Source organism: Aulostomus chinensis, chromosome 7, assembly GCF_037954235.1.
Source record: "Aulostomus chinensis isolate RoL2024-O1b breed Wild chromosome 7, RoL_Achi_v1.0, whole genome shotgun sequence".
NCBI classification, from domain to species: Eukaryota; Metazoa; Chordata; class Actinopteri; order Syngnathiformes; family Aulostomidae; genus Aulostomus; species Aulostomus chinensis.
In genome coordinates this window covers 5,139,292-5,165,362 of record NC_141326.1, presented here as the reverse complement: position 1 = coordinate 5,165,362, position 26,071 = coordinate 5,139,292, and the positions used below count along the sequence as shown (strand labels likewise).

At 41.6% G+C, this 26,071-nt stretch overlaps 1 protein-coding gene across 1 annotated transcript; it reads right to left on the bottom strand.

The window, feature by feature from the left end:
* Positions 1-381: 381 nt before the first annotated feature.
* Positions 382-25,559, bottom strand: elmo3 (engulfment and cell motility 3). Its single transcript, XM_086208226.1, has 22 exons — positions 25,472-25,559; positions 25,280-25,389; positions 17,920-18,026; positions 17,039-17,079; positions 16,862-16,934; positions 15,419-15,469; positions 14,939-15,108; positions 13,680-13,779; positions 13,419-13,570; positions 11,320-11,398; positions 10,586-10,636; positions 10,360-10,482; positions 9,245-9,367; positions 9,046-9,150; positions 8,653-8,761; positions 8,399-8,535; positions 3,498-3,661; positions 1,413-1,525; positions 1,209-1,313; positions 1,000-1,079; positions 814-894; positions 382-669 (listed from the first exon to the last, which is right to left on the bottom strand). The coding sequence occupies exons 3-22, from the start codon at positions 17,995-17,997 to the stop codon at positions 457-459; spliced, it is 2,148 nt and encodes a 715-aa protein (XP_086064352.1). The 5' UTR covers positions 17,998-18,026; positions 25,280-25,389; positions 25,472-25,559; the 3' UTR covers positions 382-456.
* Positions 25,560-26,071: the final 512 nt, after the last annotated feature.

Sequence of the window (26,071 nt, the reverse complement as noted above, 5' to 3'; positions counted from 1 at the left end):
CAAATTTGATCCTGATCCTACTTTCACTTGGATAATCAGGCCACCTGAGGAATTTGTTACACATCTGTATTTTCAGGAATACATGCATGCACAGGTCAGACCTCACCACAATCCTTTTCCGTCAGTCTCTCTCTCTCTCACACACACATACATAAATATATTTATATTTATATGTACATATGTGTGTGTATACAGACAAACACACACACACACATATATATATATAATATATATAATATATATAATATATATAATATATATAATATAATATATATATTATATATAATATATATTATATATAATATATATATATAATATATATTATATATATAATATATTATATATAATATATATATTATATTTTATATATATATATATATATATATATGTATATATATAAAATCTCTTTTACACACTTACACACACATCTGAGGTACACTCTAGTATATGCACACACTACTGCTCAGTCTGGCTAAAGTCGTAGCAGAAGTTGTAGTTGCTTGGTGGTTTGGGGATGACTGGCGCACTGTCAGGGATGGGAACGTTCTCCAGGTCCAGGAGGCGGAGTTTAATTTCCATAGAGAGGAGGATCTCGAGTTCGCTGCGCATGGATTCACTACTCATCTCCCGACCCAGGAGTACAGTCAGACCATCTGTCCACAGACAGAACTGACAGAGGGAAGATGCCAGTAAGCCTTCAGTTGATATTCTTACTGTACAACAGAATGCTCGGACAGGTGAAAGGTCAGAGGGAAACAAAACTAAACATTAGTCATATATCTGACAGGCTTAGTACCACAGAACTCGACTCACATCAGTTCTGGAAGGGGCCACGAAGTTCAGGCTGTATTCCTCTACATCGTATGTGATGCTGAATGCTAGGTCCAACACCTCCTGTAGTGTGAGACACACCCACAACACACACAGGAAATAAGACTTTCATCTGATAGGTCAAGGTGATCATGACAATTACCAGATGAGATAAGAAACACTGCTGACCTTGTTCTGTTTGCCTTTGTTCTCCTTCATGTGAGGGCAGTCTTTTCCCGTCAGCAAGCCTTTTATATCTGCTACTGGAACTGGAGCAACAAGCACTCATTAGACTGGACTCCATTCATCAAATATTTGTATGATAAATCAAGAGCTTTGCTCTCAATCCTGTGTGTGACACTGTGACACACACAACCCCCTGTCCAACTTCAACTCACTCTTCTCTTGCAGTGTCTCAATAGGTGGATTATCCATGTCTTCCTCCACATCACCATAGTGAAGCATTTTGTGATTGGGTGACAACCGGCAGTACCACAATTTATCTGTTAAACACACATTCACAACTTGGTTAGTTTGCTCTTCATAAGTGCGTGTGAGCCAGTGAGTGTGTGTGTTTTTGTGTGTTTGAGAGAGAAAGAGACCTTGTCTACGCCGGCTGCTAATCTTGCGAAACATCGTTCCCTGACACAGCCTGTTGAGTCTCTGTTGGCGGATCAACTCAAGTAGCTCTGGCTTCAGGCGCTCTTTGAGCTCACTGGATGGACAGACAGACAGACACAGATGCAGACGCGTGCACACACACACACACGTGGTCACATTATTTTGGCATCACCTTGGTTCATACAAGTCTCTGACATGATGTGAAAGACTGCAGACAGGGATTTCAAGTCAAAACAAATAGGCCTCAAATGTGACACCAGCACACTGTAACACTCTGTTTAATGACAAACAACTGCATGGCTGTAGGGGTGGAAACTGATGTCATGAATAGAGCAGCTGATCAGGTGTTCTACAGAAAGTGTGAGGATGATGTGCTAACAAGTCAGTCCCTGTTCAATTCACTTATGTTGTTGCAATGCCCATCTACAAGATGGACAACTTGTACAAATAGATGGCTCAACTGTATTCTGCCTGTCCAAAATGAGAGTGAAGTTCTCCTCCTTCATGATCTTGTTGAAAGACAAGTGGGACTTAGATGCAAAAACAGGAGGAAATGGTCAAGGAGGGGTAGAATAGGAGATCTACATGTGTGTTGCACTGAAAATTCTCTTCTTATCAGAACTGGTGTAGTTTGCATGCAGGCAGTATTCTGAACATAAGCAATGCTCATTTGTTAAGCGAAGGATAAATATTCATGTTCATCTGTTGGTAGGTAGGTACATCCTTTTTCAATTTTGGTAATTGGATATTCCTTTTTTAAAATGCAGACAATAATAAAAGCGAGTGTAATAACCACTACAATGTAAAATAATAGCCTTGTGTTTGGATTTACTAAAATCAGATTCTGCTACACTGGATTACTGACGGGTAAACTGTACTCGGTGGCTGCACATCATCTAGTTTCCACATTTGTGTCAGCTGCTCTGCTGATGCTTTATTCTGCTGATGGAGAGAAGCATGTAGAAGCCGTAGGGCCAGAGAGTCCAAAGTTCTTCAATGTACAGTATTTATTGACTGTTGGTCCTTTATGTTTCAGTGAGGTGAGATCTTCGGGTTACGTTGAGTGTAAGAGGTTAGCTCACAGCAGCAGCAGCTCAGTGGATCAATTTGCTGCCCTGTGTGTAACATAATAACCTTTTATAAGAGTTCACCAGTTTGTACAAAACATTTTTCAAAAATTATATTGTAGTGTGAATAAATAAATCCATCAGATGTGTTGCAGTGCTATGACCTCCTTCTCCTATGGAGTTTTTCCTCGGTCGATGTGAGGGTGTAAGGGCAGAGGATGTTGTTATGATGCCATGTGAAGCCCTTTGAGACAAACTGTTGGTGAAAACGGGCTCTACCAATAAAATTGCCTTGCCTTGCCTTCACAGCTGAGAGCAGACATACGTCCAAGAGTCTTATTGTTCATCATAATATTGGCTATTGATTACTGTTGAAGCTCTGAATACCTACCCAAGGTATTGGGGTCAGCACCACTGTGCTTTTTACTTTGGTTTGCATGTTACATCCTGCCATCAAATTTAATTTCATCCACTTCTCTAAATGTGTTAATTATAGCATCAATTCTGAGTATTTTTTGAGGGACACAGAATTCCTGCCCTGTCTCTGATTGATGACATCTTATTAGTCGGAAGGTAAATTAATGTTTCCTGATCACTAAATCTTCCATTTCTTCTCATTTCTGTTGATGATTCAATAACTCCATTCAGTTGAGCTCATGATATCCCAAATTATGGTTTAAGGATTTAAGGCAGGGCACCATTTCCTGTGAACTGGTCAAATTACTGTGAATGCTTTGCCATCCAGCAGATGAACATTTGACCCAGAGCTGCTTCAACTTTTGAATTATTCAGAACATTTTCTCACATACTAGGATGTGTCTGAGCTTCAGGAAATCAACATAATCCATTAACCGAACCAAATCAAAAGGCTGCTCAAACAAAACTGGCAAGCCTGATCAGTTGTGCATTTAACAAACCAGCTGAAATCATGTATTCATTCCACCAAGAAGGAAGTGCATGTAAGAAATGGGTCCTATCTCTAACGGTCCTGCTACTCACAGTACAGGGGGAGCCAGAGTCTCTTCCTGGTGCAGACGTTCTGTTTGGCGCAGTTTGAGGATTTCACTGTAGTTCAGAGCATTAACTTTGTTCTTGAAGAGCTCCAGTGAGGTGGGCTTACTGGACAGCGTCCTGGTGATCTGCTCCCTCACCACCTGCATCACCTGGAGATGGAGGGATAGAGCCATGGAGGTCACACATTTGATTGAGTCTCCAAAATCAGCTTCAGTTTGTTCCTGCTTTTTGGAGAGACATTTTTACAGGCAGCAAGTCAAGAGCCTGTCTACACTTATTTTCTTTAAGGATTGTTAAGCTCAGCTCAGACAAGTAAAATATTCTTCAATCAGCTTCAATCTTCTCGAGTACATCACTTGCTCTCCTCCTCACTCTCATTCAACACTATTTGAATTCGAGACCCCTCTTGGTTCACTATCCATCCATGCATCCATTTTCTACTGCTTATCCTGTTAAGGGTCACAGGGGGTGGGGGTGGGGGTGGGGGGGGGGCTGGAGCCTATCCCAGCAGCCTTCAGGCGAGAGGCAGGGTTCACCCTGGACAGGTCACCAGTCCATCGCAGGGCCAACACATATAGACAGACATCTATTCACACTCACAGCCACACCAATTTAGAACACCCAAATGACCTCGTCCCCTCTTGATGTCTTTGGACTGTGGGAGGAAGCCGGAGTACCAGAGAGAACCCACACAGGCACAGGGAGAACATGCAGACTCACACAGAAAGATCCCGAGCTCCAGGCAGGGCTTTAACCCAGAACCTTCTTGCTGTGAGGTGACAGTGCTGACCACTGCACCACCGTGCCACCCTCCTCTTGTTTCACATAGTGCAATAAAGTAAGCCCCACCCCCTTCCTTTCTTGCCCACCCAGGGGCCAATCAGTGATGCATGTCCTCTTTATTAACCCAGTTAACAGCATCATCATTGATCGTTCAGAATGAGTACAATCAATAAAGTCTGGTTTATTAGCCTCACCCTAAAAAAAGAATGTTAACTCCACATTAATGAAGAAGAAAATCACAAATATATTAATGAAGATGAAAATGCCAAATATAATTGTAAAAAATCCACCTAGATGAAAGTTGTGACAATGACTCAGCCAGCCTTTGCCACTTTTGTTAGTGTGTGTTTTCTGCATGACTTGATAAACTCAAACAAAGGGACGGGAGTCTCAGCCGATCCTGACACAAGACGGAGGGCAACCAGGCGGCCATATGGGATCCCACAGCTCTACATTGTGAAGAATCTTTTTAAAATTCATAATTCCACAAGACCAAGCCAGCTACAGCTTATCTGATGGACAAGCAGCCCGGCTGACCTCAGTTAGTTGTTCCTGCTCTCTCTCACACACACACACACACACACACACACACACACACACACACACACACACACACGTCGTCTGTGATTGATAAAGGACTCAAGAGTAACTTGACAGCTCCGTTCTGATCAGACCATCGGTCACCAAACAAATAACTATTTGGTATAACAAAACCTGAGCTAAGTGGGGACTGATATTCTAATGCATGTCCAATCTCATTCAGAAAGGATGAAGAGTTTGACTCCAACACATTTACCATCTATCTGGTCGGTGTGAAATTCATTGAAAGTTGTGTGAGCATGCTGAGACACGAAAAAATACCCACACATCCACACTGAAGCCCCTTGGCAAAAATAACCTCACTGTTCAGCAAATTTTACATAACATGACTGCCATCACACGCGTGACAGCACCTAAACTCTACCGTTCTTCAACCACTTCATTTCTAACTGTCACCTTTTGGGGTATGAATAAAAGCTTTGCCTGATAAGGCTGTCCAATAATCAATCATGTGATAAATCTACTTCAAGTACACAAAACCATCTTACCTCCATCTCTGCTCCCTTAGGACCAACAAATACTTCCGTCCCAAACCGGAATTCAAACCGCCTACGATAATCAGATAAATGTTGGATGCCAAGCAGTACGGAGAGAGAGAGAGAGACAGTGATCACCTACATGACACAGGAGGTGTAGGCCTCTGGCTGTTTTGTAAACAGATACCCTGATATTCTGACACTCACACACGCACACACACAAACACACACACACACACCCCCGCTGCTCAGCTTGTCATTTAACTCAACTGGCCAATAGGAGCGATGACTGGCAGCTGTCTCTGTTCCCCAAAATCCTTCAGCATTTGCACAAGTACTTTATGACTCTGTGTGTGTGTGTGTGTGTGTGTTGTTGATGTATGCAAACACTTATACATGAGCGCACAAACATAGACCATCAGCAGCAGCAGCAGCTTGTAAAGTGTTAGTGTAAAATACTGGCAGCACAGTTGCATGAGTGTTGGACGGAAGGCGGCTGCTTTGAACTACCAAATTTGTGTTTGTGTGGCAGTCTCACTCATACACCAAAACTTCAGATTCATTCTCTGGAATTTGAGGAATCACATATGCCACCAATACCTCCTTTCCTTTAGTTTCTGTGGTGCTCCGCTGCCTGCAGTCCAACCCTCGCATATTGTTTCCAGAGGTTTTACATTCCCCCTGTTGCTGTGTAATTACTGCTGATGCTCTGGGTGCTTTGTTTTCCTAATTTCCTTCCCCCTCTCGTTCTGCCGCCCACCACGCTTCTCTTTGTACATCTAATGCCCCTTTGTCCTTGCCCCAAAGCACCCTGGGTAGGAGGCTGTGGGTAAACACAAAGCCGTGCTGCTGGCCTGGTGCTCAGGACACTAACCTGCTCATGAAAGGTCAAAAGGTCATTGAATTTTATGGCAATCACGAGAACGCTTTGTTGAAGACGGACAGCTGTGTATGATGTTAAAATGCAGATCAGGACAAAAGCTGTGCCTCTTGTCCTTTCAGGATAATCTGGTTGGACAGTTAATCCATATTTATTTGAGACCCTGCTACCTAAAGCTTGGACCCAGCTCGCCCAATTGTTCTTGAAAGGGAACAGTGGACCCTCAACTTCATGTTTGACTCTGTCTGTGAGGGCTGGTTGTTAACATAACATGGCCCTGGAGAAAAGCACAGGGTTCCAAATGTACACAAATCCACTACAGACACATTTCTACTGATATAGGAGTTTGCTAACATTCTGAATTACAGAATTTTTTTTGATTTGGATCCACTGAGAGGGAGCATCTGGAGTGAGAGACAGGGGTTCTCTCAGGGGTTCCAGAGGGTGTTCATGAAATACAGCAATTGATAATCCTCAGCCTTACTTGATTTACAAAATAAGAGAATGTTGAACAATCGTTCCTTTGATCATAGTTTGCCCAGTATCTGTCTACATCAATATGACATAGAATTCTGGACAAAACTATTATAAGGTTCTGTTCTGTTCTTACAGACTGAATCTCGTGCTGGAAAGTAGTTGCAGATCACTGGAGACTTCTGGGATGAAGTGCCTCACAGCACCAGAAAGAACGCTGCACATAGTTGACATGTCTCTGCGATGTTTGAAGACTAGAACAGCCCTTTGGCTTATGATGAGTTTTTTCCTAAAATGAGAATCAACTGAGTGATGTTTGTCCTCACATCTTCTATTCCATGAATGAGCCAAGAAAAAACAAGTAAAAGGACTGCATGATAATATCTGTTTGAAACTGCGGAAGAGTGAATTGATGCATAAATTCACTTTAATCTGCTCCCTCAAACTAGCTTTTCTTTGATTATTATGTTTCCGTCAGATTTATTGGTTCAATGTTGGTTTTAATTTGTATGTATGTGTTAGCTTGATCCATAAAGACTTCCCTCAATTTCCCTCATAACATCAGACTAACCATGATGTAGCAGCTTCAAAATATGGTAGCATTTTGCTACCTGTCAAAATTGTTCGGAACAAATTTTAAAAGGTAGGTGGATGACGCAATACTGCAACGTGCTTTGAGTCTGGTGAAGGTAAAATGATTATACAAATACAGTCCATCTACCAGTGAAACCCTGCGGGGCCACAGAGCATAGATTTGACTTGTTTCTTATTCTACACGGAAATTAAAAAAAAAAAAATATATATATATATAACCTTAAGTTGATTTTAAAGCTGGTGTTAAGCGTTCCATGTCTGCAAGGGTCTGCATGAAATGTGGCTTACATTAAGGCTTTTTGCAAACACCAGCATACTCCATCCATTTTCTACCACTTATCCTATTAAGGGTCGCGGGGGGCTGGATCCTATCCCAGCAGCCTTTGGGCGTGAGGCAGAGTTCACCCTGGACAGGTCACCAGTCCATCACAGGGCCAACACATAGAGACAGACAATCATTCACACTCACAGCCACGGCAATTGAGAACACCCAAATAACCTTGTCCTTTCTTGCATGTCTTTGGACTGTGGGAGGAAGCCGGAGTACCCGGACAGAACCCAAGCAGGTACAGGGAGAACATGCAGACTCCACACAGAAAGATCCTGTGCCCAAGCAAGGACTCGAACCCGGAACCTTCTTGCTGTGGGGCAACAGTGCTAACCACTGCACCACTGTGTCGCCCCAGCATACTCTACCTTGCAAATTGTCATGATGATGCAGACTAGTCTGCATAAAATGGCATCAATCACACAGGTGCTGGAAACACACTCATTAGTGACTGAACTACATCTAAACCACAAGCATGTCAGTCATCAAAGAAGCTGTTGTAGGGGGATTACTGGCTGCAGGCTTCTGTTTGAAACAGTTAAAACACATCAATCATCAGATTTGGGATCAGTCATCAGGCTTGTGATTTAATTTCCTTATAATTCTGCTCCCTGAATCGTATGATCTTCTGATATTATCCACTGGCTTGAATGTGGAGGCTGACGGAACTGTTTGTAAATATGTTTAAAACATCACGTTTGTTTTGGAGTATAAGGCTGGTATTAGTCTGTGGCGTCCAGATTGGTTGTACCTTGTCAAAGTCCTCTTGTGTGGCTCTCATTTCCTTCCAGGTCTTGTTGAGTAATTGAATACAGACACAGAAGAGCTCTTCCATTAGCCGATCCTGACTGAAGAAGATGGGGTGGTAGTCAGATCCCGTCTCTGAGGCTGTAAACAAAAAAGCAGATTGTGGACACAAAAGATGGCAAAATATGAGCAGTAGAGATCATTTGACCCGAGTTTTTGATTAAAGGTGAGGCAATAACAGGTTGATGGTCAACGTACGGCTTTCCCCAATACGAAGGATTTCACACAAGATGAGGGTGAGCTGGATGCTGCTCCTCGCAAACGGACACTCGTGTTTGTCTTCCCTACTGCTGTTCTCCAGGACAAACTGAGCCAGGGAAACAAATTAGAACTGGAAGGTTAGTTGGCTGAAAAATGAAACCTGTAATTATGTTAATAAAGACATTAACACTCAAAATCAGATATAGAAAAACAAATTCTGCTGCAGTCATGTAATCGGCTCGTTTTTGGGGTCACCCAATATTTGCTCTTCTTCTAGGTGCTCTTGACTTGTTGCCTTTAACGTTTTTTTTTTCATGCAGTGTATTCTTTTCTAAAAACATAAATATATGAGCTTAGAAATTTATGCGACAGAAACATTATCATGCTCACCCTACTGTAGGCATCAGGATAGCGTGTGGCAAAATAATCCATGGTGTCCAAAGCTAAAAGACCAGGAGGCGTTCTCACCAAGTCTTGACCCGGGTTACTATTGTTCTGAAAAAGAAAAGAAGATCCAAAACAATAATAACACCAACATTTTGAAGGCATATTACATATATACACATTATATCTGACAGCTGACACATACAGAGAAACCCAATTTCTTGAACTCTTTGGCGCAGAGAGATCGTCGTCTCTCGTGACTCAGACTATTCTCACTTTCGGTCTCAAACGCTGCCTGACGCAAACGGTGAAGGACGTCTCTCTGCTCCTGGAGGGGCACAGGGACAGAGAAAGGAAACTGTGTGTTTTCTAGGCAGGAAATTTTTACATCAAGAAGGTTATTGGGAAAATAAAGATTTGTCTTTAGTCCACAAACATGCTTAATCTGGACATTTCAGTTACAGTACCTGAAATTGTTTCCTGTGAGTACCAACACTGTCTTGAAGTTTTGTAATATTCCTTTTGAAAATTGCATGTTGTATCTCATCACTGTGTGTAGTGAGTGTATGGTCTATTAAATTAATTAAAAACATGTTTAAAAATGAACGCCCATACATTCAATAATAAATCAATAATATATTTTGCAGGAATAGACAATTACACTCTGAGGCTCTGGAGCTTCCTCATAAAAGCTGTAGTCCATCATGTTTTCATCGAAATGAATGCCCCCTACACTCAAGCCCTATCCAAACCAAATAAGTTCACACAATGCTCATTTTGCAGCTTGTCCCGGCCAGGTTAATCTCTCTGCATATCATAGACTTTGTATAGGTGGTGACATTTCCATGCTTCTGGAAGTATGTGTAGTAAGCAGGGTTCACAGGCAGAGCACCAGAGACTTACGCTGGCCTGGACAGCTACTTCCAGTCAGCCCTCTGCTAACTTGCTTCCTTAATTTGGATAATCATGTAATTATGGGTGGCTCTTCCAGACTTCTGCTATCATACCAAATAGATCAAACACTGCTAGTGAAACAAATAATTTTGCATTTTGCATTAAATAATGCTTCAACAAGATGGAGACACAAGTGGCACTCTGGAGCTTCAAGAAATATCTTCTGTTCATATAATCATATAAAATTTCTCCCTTGCAGTTGCTTGCGTCTACCATTAACAGCTGACAATGACCTTCTTGGATATAAAATATCAGCCCATTATCATTATTCTAGACATTTTTTTAGACATCTGTTAGCTCTGAACACACTAAGGTTGATTGGTGAATGGTCCCATCGCTAATCTCTGAAAATCTATGATAGCTCACCTGGCTGTAACAGTCCAGAGGTGTCTTCATTCGCGCCTCCAAGTGATTCAAGGTGACTGACTGTAGGACGTAGAGGTAGTGGGCCATCTCATCCTGGACTGAACCAGAACTATGGATGATGTTCTGCAACAAAACACGTTCACCAATAAGCCTGCCTCTTGAGACAACAGTGAGATGTTATTTATGTTAATGCATTTGACAACAGTATCATGAAACAAGTATTTACTTTATAAATGTACTGGCGGAGGTTCTTCTTATTCAGGTAGGCAAACATATCCTAGAAAAGAGTGGAGGAGAATAATTCATTACTGGGTGTAATGACAGGTTACTGTCATGGGGTGGCGATGACGGGTCATGACAAATCAGTGGGTTGGACACTAGTTAGTCAGTGAGAGACTTTGCCCTCTTGCGAGAGCATGGATCTCTAACCCAACCTACTTTTTCAAGACTGATTTCCTGATAAGAAGGGTGGATTTGTTGACTTACTATAGAAGTGAGGAAGTGTGTGTGTGTGTGTGTGTGTGTGTGTGTGTGTGCATGTGTGATTAACAAAGACAGTAGGAGAGAAAGGAGATGGAAGCCTGAATGAAGACACTGTCTCTGTACAATGAGAGAGGAGCAGGAACAGAACGGAGGGAGAGAAAGCCTCGACTGTCTACAGCAAGTGTAAGATGACCAGACAGAATAAGACGGGTCATTTCCAGCTGTCTGGAAGAAGTGGTGCCTATAGGATTCGGACTCCTACGTACAATAGTGGTCTGCCTGGTGTAAATAACCACCATTCAACCAAGTTGTGTGCATACCAATCTCAGCGTGGTGTACTCATTTCCCACGTCAAAGAGCTAAAATTAAAAACATGCACTGAGTTGAAGTGGATACCTAAAATACTCCAAGAAACAAAAGGAAACAAATGAAATACTGACTCAACTTTACGCTGATAGCTACAAGAGAACGCAGCACCTGTCTGTCTGAGTCCCCCGCTGTCTGTAGTAGTGCCATAAGTAGGGCCATGGCTTTTGTCTGAATCTGTTGATTTGTCCTAAAAGTCAGAGAGGAGAAAGTGAAGTGCAAGAAAAAACACACAATTTAGCATTCCAAAGCTATACCAAAAAAGAGTGATGCTCTCTCTTCCATGCCTGTGGTGATTTCAGAACAGGTGATAACATATTTAAACACTTAATGTTGACAACGCTCAACTTGCTGTGTTGAAGCAGGAATCTTTAACATGTTCAAATGCTATTAACTTTCTGATCAGGAACTTGAGGCCTGTTGGAGCTGAGAGATGTCTATGACTGGTGACTGGATTGTGTCACATTAGGGATGACACAGAGGGAGACATCATGAGGTTATTCAGCACGAGTCCACAATGAATCCGCCCGCTTCACAAATTAAGTTGCAATGGAAATGTGAGAATTGAGGAGCAACATTAATTACAGGCTAACTGTGTGTCAAATAACCATTTTATTATATTAGATATTGTGGTGCTGCAGAGACATCCTGCCTACTCACATCATACAGACTTAAGAAAACATCTTTGTTTGATAAAGATCCTCACAAAATCAAATCATGAACAATTAAATGTTGTTTTTTTTCACCAAATGAAAACAATGACATAGAAATTCCCTGTATCGCAAATCATATAGCGATATCAGTAAAAGTAATTGCTATTTCTCAAAACTGTGCTACCCTACAGGCAAGCAGTCCGAGTTATTTGTGCCCTGATTTGCAACGAGTCACCAAAAAAATGAATGTGTTCAAAATGTTTAGCCAGTTTCCAGAAATCTTCACTATTCAGGGCTCACGTATCCTCAACGTGCAACAACTTTTTGCAGACGCACACATCAAAACGCTGACCCCCCCACACACATCTTGTTGTATGCACTTATTGACTCACATAGCTGAAGCTGATTGCTGACGAATCCATTAATTCATCCTGTAAAATATTTGGGATGCATCAGCACCACTTGTCAGCTTTGCAGTGAAGTCAGCAATTCCAAAGTTTATCTTATCCCGAGGCTACGAAGCCAACATTTTCCTTCCACTTAGTGGTGAATAGCTTCCTGGGGTTATGTTGATCTACATTAAAAATGTCTATGTCACAATCATGGCTGCATTTATCTGCGTCTTTCACCAGATTTTAACAGATGTTTTGTCTAGATTGTCAGGTCCATAACATGCAGAAGTTGCCAGGATGAAGACCACACTTGCCATTCCATACTTTTGGTTTCAGCACTGCAGGATCTAGGTAGAGCACCATTTATCTTCAGTCTCATGTTTACATTCCATAACCAAAAATCTTATTGTGCTCATAATTTATGAATATAGCCATTTGTATGAAGATGAGATTCATTTAAATAAACTCAGGTCACCTAACACAAACAATGGTTGCTAAAATGTGAATGACAATATTTCTCCCTAAGAACTGAGAACTTGATTTTCTCATCCGTCCTTCCATTCATTTTCTATACCGCTTATCGGTTAAGCGGCGCGGGGAGCTGGAGCCTATCCAAGCTGACATGGGGCGAGAGGCGGGGTTCACCCTGGACAGGTCACAAGTCTGTTGCAGGGCCATCAAGAACAATTGGGGGTCAGCATTTTGCTCAAGGATACTTTGAAATGGTCACAGGGGGAAGTGAAGATCGAACCAGCAACCCTTCGGTTGCTAGACAGCTACTCTACCTCTGAGCCATGCCGCCCCATTTTCTCACATGATCTTTATTTTATTCCAACAAAAACATTTATTGCACTCTTTAAAAGCAGCCCTGAGATGCTGAGAACAGCATTAACGTGTCAAATGTCTGATTGGTGACGATGCATAGAGGAACAGAAGAAGGTTTATGGTCATAACTTGGAAATGACACAGATGTATGAAATGAGATTGCAATATTTTTGCCATTAATTGTGCAGCCCTAGTATCTACCATGCAAAACAGTGAGGTAGGTCCAAGGCTGAGGTTGCACAGCCATGAGCTACTCTCAGATCCAAGTTTTCACAAATGAGCACTTCTATTATCTATTCAAGAACTTGATGATTAGTCTCCAGTAGTTACATGTACTTACATCTGGAGTTGAGCAATAAGCCGCTCCATGGTGACAACTTGTTTGACCTGCAGGAAAAGGCTGTGGCTGCTCAGAACCATGCTCTCAAGGATGTCCAAGGACACCTGCTGGATCGAGGCATCAGTTGACTTGGCATTGACAAAGCTGGCAATCTGAACAAAGACAGGGAAGGGGAGGAAAACCAAAAATGTAGATATAGTCTGTGAAAACAAATAGTACAGGCAAACTAACAGACTTAGAGTTGTGGGTTAAGTAGATCACCTTCTCAATGAAGACTGATGAGAGGTTTTCCCAAGAAACTATCCCATGATCCATCAGTTCCATGAAGCCTGTCAGTGTGTGGGTCATGATCAGAGCACTCCTTAACCAGACACACAAACACACACAAAATATAGGTGGTAAACAGATAAGCACATTGACGGATATATACATACAGATATACACACATGCACTGGCTTGCATCATTGAATCATTTCATAAGTGTGTTACAACTTTAGTGGATATTTGAAGATCTACTGAAATATTTATTTGAGAGCACCTCAGTACACTTCCACGGTGTGATGAAGCACTCGTGATTCAGATTGACTCGACAGGCTACAAAAAAAATATGTTCAGAAATTCTCAAAATCAAATCTATTATCAAATCTAATTGGGAGCACAACAGTGTTTAGACATCAAAGTTTGTTTAAAAGTCATTGGAAGTGTGATGGAGTGACCTCAAGGTCATTACAGTGTGTTGAATCAAAAAAAGATAATTAATAAATAGGGATTTAATGTCCCTCGTCAATCTGAAGACTCATTGCCACTGGCCAAAGACTGTACCAGCAGCAGCTAACATCCAGCTTTTTTCTGCAATGGGAAAAGCTTTAATCGCCATTCACTCCCAGGTCAAATGACCATGAAGTTGACTAGGGTATTCAGCTTTGAATGGCATTGATAGGAACACAAAACTTGGATGAATGAGGGAATTTGCAGCCAGAATCCAGCATCTCCAATCTTTGACTCACATATGATGTGCAGTTGGAGCTCTGCTATCAACAATAGACATGGAGCAGTGAAAGCCTGACTCTTCTGTCAGTAATCACTCCGACTAAAAGCAAAAATTACTCCGACTCTGCTTCCAATGGGGAAGTTATCAATTGTTTTTAGTAGGTTTACCTGAGTTTAAAAAAAAAACAAAAAAAACGCATGTGTGGGTATTTGCTGTGGGGAAGAGTTGTGCAGTGTGAGTTCAATTCTAATATGGTAGAGGACATCATAAACCAAACATCAATTATAGTCTTTTTTGCTGCTATTTGTGGCTTTGCATTTATTCAGCTACATGTTTAGCTCTGCAGGAATCAGGATATGCTTCTACATGTGCGGTAACCACTTCACCCCTCAGCATTGGTGATTTTGGAGGAACAGCATTCCACCCTAGCCCAGAGAAATATGTACACGCACACACATGCACACACTCACAGACAGAGAGAGAGAGAGAGAGAGAGAGAGAGGAGAGAGAGAGGAGAGAGAGTACTAACTCATTAGAGTCCTCCACAATCTTGACTAACAGGAGGTGCCCATCTCGGCTGATGAACTCCTGAGCAAAAGTCACGTCTGTGGAAACACCTGCCAGTTGCTTCAGTGAATCACAGCGCACACCTACGTCCAAACTCTGGATGCCCTTGTACAAGTCCTCTGCACAGCGTCCCTGCATTCCCCAGCATCAATAAAATACAAAAAAAAAGTTTACTCACAACTTTCACAATCATGTTCTCCTTTGGATTTGTTCAAAGAATATTGTTTTTCTTTTTTTTTTTTAACTTGGCCACTTGTATCTGCAGTGACAAATCAGTGCTGACATATTGTACATTTTCTCTTTGCAGAATGTAAATGAGGCGGTGACGTAGAGAGTGAGAAGGTACCGACAGTCCCAGAGTGAGAGACAGACGGCTAGAGGAATGTGAGAAGAGGGAGGAGAAAGGGGAGCGTGGCTGGGAGCCTGGTAGATGCAGACTCACCGGTGCCTTGGTCAGACGCAGAATGCAGCCGTTCTTAATGTCCAGACGATTCTACAACACACAAACAAACATATGTACATACACACATCCATGCCTACAGAGGCAAAACACAAATATAAAAAGACTGCGGAGAAACAAGAAGAGAAATAATTTATTGTCACTGTTGAGGTTTGCGGCAACATTCCTCTTTTGCATTTAACCTATCACTTCTTTCCTCTTGTGCTTTGGTCAGGAGGCAGCAGCAGCAGAGGTATTACCTTCCTACTGCCCTTCGATGAATCAAAACCATTGTTATAAAGTACAATTCACAGAGATTCATTCATGTTTTTTGCAACCAAAATTCGTCACCTTCTTATAGAAATTGCCTAAGTCATTTTTTTGACAATTTTTTTTTTTTTTTGCTTAAATCAACTCCTTATAATGTTTTGTCTCCAGGTTTTTGTGTTTCCTGAGAAACTTGAAAAATGACTTCGGCGATTATTTTAAGAAGGCAACAATACAAAGACAGATTGTAAATCCATCAACTCCTGAGTGTGAGAGGGAGTTAGACAAGTAAACGCTTGCTTGTTTCACAGCGCACATCACCCGGGTCGGGGGTGGCATGGCTTGGAGGTAGTGTGGCCGTCTAGCAACCAAAGGCTCGCTGGTTCGATCCTGATCATGTCTAAGTATCCTTGAGCAAGATACTGAGCCCCTAATTGCTCCTGATGGCCCTGCAATGGACTGGTGAACCATCCAGGGTGAACCCCAATTCTCACCCGAAGGCTGCTAGGATAGGCTCCAACCCCCCTCGACCCTTAATGAATAAGCGGTATAGAAAATGGATGGATCACTCGGGTCTCATTGCAGTTTTAGAACTGCAGTCATTAATCATTCTATGAATCAACTTCCGGAAAAAAAAAAAAAAATCATTAGCAGATGTAAAGCCCTTTGAGACAAACTGTTTGTGAAAACGGGCCATACAAATAAAATTGCCTTGCCTTGCCATTTGTCAACCAGTTTATTTCAAAGAAATAAGAGAATTTCTCTGCAATGAACTGGGTACTGTTTTGGCTTTTACAGCCTTCTATACAACTGAGTGGGGGTCTTCCTGTGGCAACTTGACACCAGAAACTGTAGCTCCAGCTGCTTTTCTGCTTTTGTTCTCTCCCTCTCTGTCTCTCTCTTTGCATTTTTCAGCCCATCTTACACTCATTTTAATCAAATTCCTATACCTGGGCTCCAAATTGAGGCAAGTCTCAAGTGATTTGATTTTCAAGGGAAACAACAAAAGCAGACAGTGCTGATGGAGTAGTGATTCACTGTGAGCACTGGCATTGAAAACAGATTTACCTCACTCTTGTCCACAGAAACATGTAAGGACTGTTGTTGGATGTCTTCAAGATGTGCGATATATCTAGCAGGTAGATCTGCGCGTATTAGTACTGATTTGATGTGACTCACCGATTCTGTGATGTACGTCTGCACTCCATCAGCGTACTGCAGAGCGTAGTTATCATGACCTGGGAGATTCCAGCTACGCTCCCCATACACACACGCACGCACGCACACACGCACACACAAATACAATTGAATGGAAGTTATGTCAAACATGACAAAAGAGACAAGAGATCAACTTACCAATCGCAAACCTCCTTTATAACAGCAGACAGAGGCTTTTTCTGTTAAAAAAAAACAACAACAAAATAGCTTAAAGTCAGCTGCAATGAGTAAATACTAAATTCACATAGAAGTTCATTCCCATTTCATACATGTCGGTCATGACAACAGCGGACTCTGCCAAATATTTACAATGTCGCTCTGTTGTTACCTCAACACACGATATACAATGTTATGGGATCTCTGCACCAAAACTATTTTTGCTGGCAGCAAACCTTTTTGCTGAGAAGAGGAAATCCTACAGCTTCCCAAAGCGCTCTAAACAATGTTTCCCTCAGTGCCCAGATGCTTGTTTGTACGTAAATAAAAGCCAGACTACTTCCATGTCTGACTCTCGGCTAACCTGCTATTGGTGGTCAGCCCCGCGGTGAACCAGTCTAAATGTCTTCAGGGTTCTGTGGTAGACCCAGTGGCTGCCCTGTTATTAGTGGCAGCCAAGAAGGTCAACCAATCAGATATGTTCAGAAAAGACAGCTGGGCTGATGAGATGTTTCAGAGTGCTGACAGACTAGGTTGTGATGCACTGTCATTCAAAAGAATAACAGTAAAAGCTGCTGGAGTAAAGAATGGCAAATCAACACTTGAATGTGCTGTTTTAATGATGGTTTTAAGGTCATTTTTACAAAACAAATACATAAAACACGCATACACACATTCAGCTCCATTCTATTAAGTTTTACACATATAATGCCAATTCATAACAGATGTTATCTCAGCACACTTATCATACACAGCACAGCACTTCTCTTTACAGAGGCTGGTAATCTACAGATGAGTAAGCTCAAGTGTGTGTGTGTGTGTGTGTGTGTGTGTGTGTGTGTGTGTGTGTATGAGTGTGTTACCTGGTCCAGTTGGATGAGCTGCGGATAGGCCCCAGGCATCTGGATGGCAATCTTCACTATGTCTTTCTGTTGTGGCATTTTGGCAACTCTTGACTCCACCACTCTGACTGTGGATAAAAGATAAAGAGTCTAAGTAAATTGTCTTATCACACTATGCTGACAGTATAGTCTCTTGTACGGTTATTTAAAATTTTTTGAAGACAAGCTCATGGAAACCTCCAAAGAATAAAACATTCCAAGTCACCAACAACAAAACAAGCCTTCTTCTTACCCTTTGTGTGAAATGATAACAATAATAGTTAGAAATAAATGAATAAATAAATAACATAATACTGATTAAGCTTATCTTTGGTGGGTTTACACATCCAGAAATTGACTTTCACATTGAAAGTTTGCATGCAGGAAGTAAACCTGGGCCCTAAACTCAACAGGAAGAGAATATTGATGACATGATGAATCTACAAATACACTATAGATGTGTGAAAATACCAAATGGTAAATGGACTCATTTTTGTGCAGCACTTTTCTACCGTAGCGGCACTTTACAGTGTCATCTCATTCACCCATTCACACACACACACACACACACACACACACACACACACACACACACACACACACACACACACACACACACTGATGGTGGAGGCTGCCATGCAAGGCTCCCCCCTACTCATCAGGAGCAATTATGGGTTCACTTCGACATGGTCATAAGGGGAAGTGAGGATCGGACAGGCGACCCTTCGGTTGCTAGATGGCCAACCTCAGAGCCATGCTACTAAACAATCACCTATTAAACTTTGCTTCTCACAACAGACACATTTGAAGTGGCTGTGTGAGCTGATGTGTCAAATAGAAAGTAGCTATTTTCGAGAAGGAAAAGCTAACCGGATCACCTGACTACTTCTGTCATGAGTGGCAATCATGTTGGTCTGTGGAACTGTCTTTTTCGATATTAAGTTGTAAAAATGTGTTATTCCTCTTTCTTTTTGTATCTATTTGGTGCTCTGGGAAGTTCTGAGTGGGCTCAATGCTATCTGTGCACAAAGCACACACGCTTCCTCCTCAGCCTTCAGACAGCATTCCCAGAGGATACAGAAGAAGCTGTTGTGAGCCTCCTGCCCTTCCCCCTTTCCTTGTCCTTCTCCCCTCACTCAGTCTAAGCTCATGGAAACAATACAGTGCAATCGTAATTCTTCTATACATTCATGAGCTTGTGATGAAAGTGAAGAGGTTGAGCTTGTGCCTGCTTGTGTTCAGTGTGATTAATAAGCTCCACCCTCTGCATGATCTGGTGGATAGTTCACATACCATCTCTGCACTGTTGAAAGGAAAGTTCCCACAGTTTATTGCAGGATTCAAAGCAATGCTCCTGTCAAAACAACACACGCGTCCTGACTGTCTTCTCACTTGCCCCAAGGCATGGCTTCCCTGGTTAGACTGAGAATACCTTTAAAACTTGATCAAATTGAAGTTGCAAATAGAAGCACATCAACAGTGGTTTTAGAGCACTTCCCTGGACTACATGGACAAAGATATCCTGAGAAACTGAAATACTCTGGTACATGGTAATAACAAAGGTCAACATAGCTCTACCAAATAACTAAAGCAGTCTGCAGCCTTAATCTGAAAGAGATTTGGTGGGAATGTAGATTTTGTTTTGTTTTGTAGAGCAGTTTAAGAGTCAGCAAATTTAAGGGCAAACTCACAATGGGAACCCACGTCTTTACAACAGTGAAGACCACATGTGGATTTAAAGCTTCGTGTCTGACTGAACGTGAAAGTGAGTCTGTGTGACTTCAGCAGAAATTATTGTTTTAGTTGGACCACAACGACTGAATGGAGATGTACCTTTCCTGTTTTTAAATTAAAAATCCTTGCAAATCTTTGAAATTACGCTGAAATGTGCACTGTAAAACAAAACAGCTGTATCTTGATATTGTATTTGGCTTCCCACTGAGAGGAACAGGAATTTGTCAAGTCTGGGCCCAAAGCTAACTCTCAGATAACCCTATTGAATATCTTATTTAAATGTACTTTGTTTTAAATGTCCAGAAAATTTATTTTTTCAAAGAACCTCTTTCTATGCGAATACAGTCCTACATGAACACGATTTTCTGCCTCGTTAGAACAGATTTGGCTATTTTGAATGACTGCATGTGGTCGTCGCCCTATCAAGTAACCCACCCTGACAAAAACAAATTTAAATATTGGTAGAAATATGTGAAATGTATAATAGAAGTGACCTTAAGAGTATGGCATCAGAATGAGCCCTAAAACCCATGAGTAAATTAGTTTTGTTTGAACAGCAGATGCTAATAAGTGGCTAAACAAGACCATAGCAGTCACAGTGGTATGAAGCGAGTTATGGTGAAGCTGAAGTCATAATTGAAAGTATTTCTGCTTCAAAAATCACAAAACTGGTTTTCATTTGTGTTTATCTTGCTGAACAAAACATGTAAAACTTATAATCTTTTATTTGCAACAGAAGTTTCTGCAATTACCCAAAATCCAATGTAAAATTCCCATTCGTATTTGGTCATGGGAAACCATGGAGATGCTAACTTCTAGACTGGCCATCAAAAATACTTCATCCCTTTAGCACTCTATGGAAGAAGAAATTTGACCATCAATCAAACTTCTGGGACCGAGCGATGATAGCACAACATCGCAATTACTAAGTCATCGCCTACATTAGGTGCTCCTGAGGGGCGTATAACAAGTTCAACTTAGCCAGGCTTTTTTTCAATAAGCTGGCAAACCCTAAACTCACAATCAGAGATAATTGGTATCTCGTTGGTGGATATGATCTTTCTTTGACAATTCAGGCTCTCTGCTTCAGGCTCTGTGCGCGTCCCAATAAAAAAGGGCCGTTTAACACGTCATTTGACTCTGGAAGTGGAGAGATTGCGTGCTTGCGTACTTTAGTCAAGAAGAACAAGTGACTATAATGGAGGGTTATGAACAATATCAAACAATTATTAATTATCATTATGACAAATTAGAACACATGAAGGATGAAAGCTGTCCATCGTTTAAAAAATAATTAGAACAAGCATATGCTGTGAGATTTTCCCCCAGCGAGGTGAGGGCTTTTAGGATCAGGAAATTCCATGGTCTGATCACCTCCCTGGGTTAGAGTTTCCCCAACTTTACAGCCCTGGCTCAAGTATGCAGGTCAGCCTTCACAACAAAATCAACAGCTGTGACAGAGGTAATCTGTCTGAGACAAAAGCGCAGAGCAGATACCCTCCAACCAATATCACCACTTCAACATAGGACCCGACCGAAATATCTATCAGAGCAAGGCCTTGTGGTTGACCCAGGATGCGCTGGAGGGATTATATCTCTCGGCTGGCCTGGGAGAGACTCGGGATTCCCCTGGAAGAGCTGGTGGAAGTGGCTGGGGAGAGGGCAGTCTGGGTTTCCCTGCTGAGGCTGATGTCCCCGCAACCAACCCGATAAGTCGAGGACGCAGACGGATGGACAGAAGACATGTTGTCGATGTTTTCTGATATGGTCTGATATTTAAAAAGAAATTAACAGCGTTGTTGTTTATTTTACTATTTTATTTTGGTCTTTATCTAAATGATCCCATATGACACTGTTAAATATTTCTTAATAAATTAAGTTATTTGTTTGAGACAGTAGCCTTCTGAGTACCTTTATGTAGTCATAGTAGTACAAAAATGGCACTATTAACATAGAAAGGGTCTAGTTTCAGTCAAACACAAACTTTCACAGCAAATTGCACATGTCGGTAATCTGATTTTTTTCTGCTCTAAAATCTTTATCAGACTCAAAATCCCATACTGGTGGGGCTCTAATGCAGCTATCTGCTTTATGCTGTGTTGCGAGAAAAGAGATGACATGGTAGGTGTCTCTGTTCACCTTTATTCTCTGTGTTCTAATAAATATGTCATCTGTAACTTTGGTTTATATATTGGGACAAACTAAAGCCGGTCTGTTATCCGTTCAGCCAGAAAGACAAATAAGCAGGCCCTGAATCAGGATAAAAACTTTTCCATCCAGACAAGGTCATGTCTGATTTTTTTTTTAAAACTTGACGACATTTGCCTTCATGCCAAACATATATGACGCGTGATTTTAAAGCTTGGACATACGTAGCAACAGCCCCTGCCTACAAAGAATTGCAATCGTGACCAAGGGTCAGACACAAATAAGTTCTAAAAGAAAGGGATCCTTCTCTTTCTAGATGCTGATTGCTTGTGACCCCCCTGTAATCAGACAGTGCAGCAGGACCTCCTGTGAATGACAGGACCTGCCTTAGGCAGCTGCACCGGCTGAAGCTGGCAGCTCTGTTCATGCTTAAGTCACAGAGACGAGACACTGATTCTCGCTGAACTAATAGTATGAAGACAGGACTCTGAAATATGGGTTATTTGTGGTGAAGTGTTGACTTTATGAATCACGTACATGGCAGATATGCATAAGCTTATGGTCACATACGACCTCCACTCTTCCAACAAGTTACCAGAACTCCAATGGTAGGATTTGTATTAGCAGTGTGGTAGTAATGTATGAAAAAAATGTAAGCACAAAATATTCTAGAAGATTCCTGTCAAAATAAGATGTACAACGAGGAGATGAAACACTAAAAAGGGTGTGCAATTAGCGAGGTTGCTTGGTTTTAATTTCCTTCACCTTGCATCAGATCTCATAACCTTAAAAAAACTTTCCTCAAGCACAAAAAGTAGGTGACTGTTTTTATTATATCACTATATTTTATAACATCTACATATAACACCAAAATTGAATTCATATTAAGGTTTAAATGTTTAGAAAAATGGGGGAGGCATGTTTCATGCTCGAAAGTAGAGTAGCCGTCTAGCAACTGAAGGGTTGCTGGTTCGATCCTCACTTCCCCCAGTGACCATGTCTAAGTATCCTTGAGCCACTAATTGCTCCTGATGGCCCTGGGACAGACAGGTCCAGGGTGAACCCCGCCTCTCACCCAATGTCACCTTCAGCCACCCGCGACCCTTAACGAATAAGCTGTATAGAAAATGGATGGCTGGATGGATGGATGGTCAGAAAAACGTATTTGGGCTTCCTGAACTGGTGATATTGTTAAGTTCAAACAGCAGTGACTTAAAATGATGCATAAGACAAATCTAAACTGAGGTTAGTTGATGCTAACCAAGGGTTTAACCTTCACAAAAGACTCCTCTGCACCTGAGAACCACTGTTGCAAGCATACCCAAACAGGGTAGCCGCTCACTCAGAGACATTACAGGGCAGAGCAGTAAGTCATAGAAATAATGAAGCCCTGATGATACGCTCAGCAGTCTTCATTGCTCCGTTTCAAGGGGAGATGGGCAGCAGAAGCAAGGAGGGCAGGTGCAAAACGGTTCGACAAACTAAATGTGCAAAGATCAATCTCATGTGCTTCGGTGAAGTGTCACATGAAGAACAAACAAAAAGCAAAGTCTATTAAATGCCTCCACACATACTGATCGAGCCGGAGTGACATCCACAGTGACAGCTATTTTGAAAAGAATTCCAGACTTCATCCAAACTGACAATTTACATAGTGAATTCACTTTGAGAGGACAGCTGAGAGTTAAACCATGTATTCAGCTGACGGACTTCCACAGCTGAAAGACAAACTGAGCATTAGTCAACATTCAGCATGCCATGTTCTGTCCTGTCCACACATATTTGCGGCCTCCGAGAGCCCTAGATACTGCTCCTCACCCTGCCTGATAGTCTCATTTAATGACAACAACACTGAAGACAGACTTAAGCCAAAGATTTGAGCCTCAACTCACTCTCTCATCACTGCGGGAGAAGTATATTCTTTAAAATTATTTCATTTGTTTGATTTGGCCATATTAGTGACTGATAATACAGTGTCAGAAATGAATAAGTAAGAGGTTTACCACTGAAGCAAGTGTACTGGTCAGTGAAGTTGTCCATCTGATGTCTGCAGACTTAAATACATCAAAGCTGTATCTGCGCCATCTGTTTGCGTCTGCTTCTAAGCAGAAGTGAGGTTGAGGTGCATGACTGACTATGCAGTGTTTGTCTTTAACATAATCAATCATTATAACATTAATGACACATTTTCATGTGTCATCTATGACTAGAAATATGCACCCAAATCAGTACAGCAATATATCAGGTATTGTTTTCTACAACACAGTACTAATGTACAACCCTCTACTGATGATATATTATCGCAATATATCTTGTATGAAGTAGTGTAGTGGAGTAAGTATGTTATGGCAGCTATATTACACGTGATGCCGTACTGTCGCAGTGTGACTCATGTATTGTGATACCTATCGCACCATGAGCTACTTGCCAATACCCAGTAATATCTGAATATCTACAGTATTAAAAAAACAGCTAATTGGAACACATCACATTTGACACTGACAATTATGATGGGTTGAATGATGCAACTCAACAATCATGGTTATATGGAACCCTGGATGTCTACATCGTGGGGAGATTGTATCATTTGGGTCAGTGAGGGATTATAAAGACACAGCAACTGATTGTATTTGCATTATTAGGCAGTTATGTAATGGGAAGTAGTGGCAGTTAGAGTACAATTGGACTAGAGTGATAAATAAGAGTAAAATGACACGTTCGGCAGCTGTCGGCAGTTGTATCCGTTCACAGGCAGTTTGCTTCATTAAATAAACCTAAAGCCACAAGCCATTTCTTTCTTTCTTTTTTTTTGGACCTTTTGTCAGGCTGTGGTCCCACTAGTCTCAGGCCCCTTCCCCGTGTGTGTGTGTGTGTGTGTGTGTGTGTGTGTGTGTGTGTGTAGGTCTCAGCTGCCTGAAATGTCTAACCTGACAGGGTACCAGCCACAGCCACACACAGATAATGTGACTCTCAAGCACAGTAGTTGGTGGAATATTGAGGAGGAAGCGTCAGCTTACTTCAGGTTTCTGACGAGGTTTTCATGTGAGGCAAGGCGAGGCAAGGCAATTTATTTGTATAGCCCGTTTTCACAGTTTGTCTCAAAGGGCTTTACATCGCATGTACTGCCTACTAGTTTCTTAATCTTAGTAAATTCAAACTTTAAAGTGTAATGTATGGTATTAATTGTAGTAAACAGTCAAGGTTTAGAGGCTTTTATAATAAATACAAAGTACATAACGCATATACACAGCAATGCGAGTGTCAACTACTCATTCGAGTCTGAGCTGCTGCAACCTTAGTTACATGCAGTTCAGCTAACTTTCCTGAGAGGAAAAGTGAGCAGATAAAAATTAGAAATTCAGCTTGTAAATTTTAAGCCATAAAATTACACAATGAAACGAGGCACGACAGAGTTGTGAAGGAAAAGTGTGAAGAGCTTTTCGCTGCGGCTGCGTCCTACCTGGTTAGAAAAGACAAGTCGAGGGTTACTGTCCTCCAGAAAGCGTTGAACTCGGAGCCACACACATCTGCTGTTTACTTCCGTCAGTCCAGCGAAACTCCAGAAGTGACCTTTCTTAGAAGAACATTACAGCTACGAGGGAAAAGAAAGTGGGGACTCTCTGCAGCAACTTTTCAGGAATGCTTACTTTACCTTAATGTTCCGGGTTGGTTGAAGCAGCTCAAGCGAGGGCTTGTATCATGGTAGCACGATTTGGACAAGCAGTTTCCGGTTAAGATCGCTGTTGAAGCATTATGGAAGTAGGCTACGCGTTATGGAAGGAGTCCCCGTTACTTAAACGGATACTGTTCCAGAATGCAAAGTTTTAATGCACTGTACCCACATGTATATAAGTTGTCACTTTAGTCTCTTTCATGAGCCTACTTTTGAGACATCGGCTAATATTGAATTCCACCGTAATTGAGGTATGCTTTTATTTTGAAATAACAAGAACAAGGTTGGACATGCTCTACAGATTTTGTTGAGAATTTTTTCCTCTCAAGTCTCAAGAAGTGGTAGCTGAGGTAAACTAAAGTTCCGGGTCTTGTGCTGTCGGTCTCAACCGCCCTCTGCTGTCTCTTCTGAATCCACGTTTCACTGCTCAAATGTCCCTGCCCTGCGAACGCTGCTGCCCGCACCAGCAACTGCACTTCGTGCTGCAGAGCCCAGTCATGTATTTTTTTTGTCTAGTCGATAAACCCTTGTGGATATTTAATTAATTTCTTGCAGGGAATTGAGAGTAATTTATTTGGG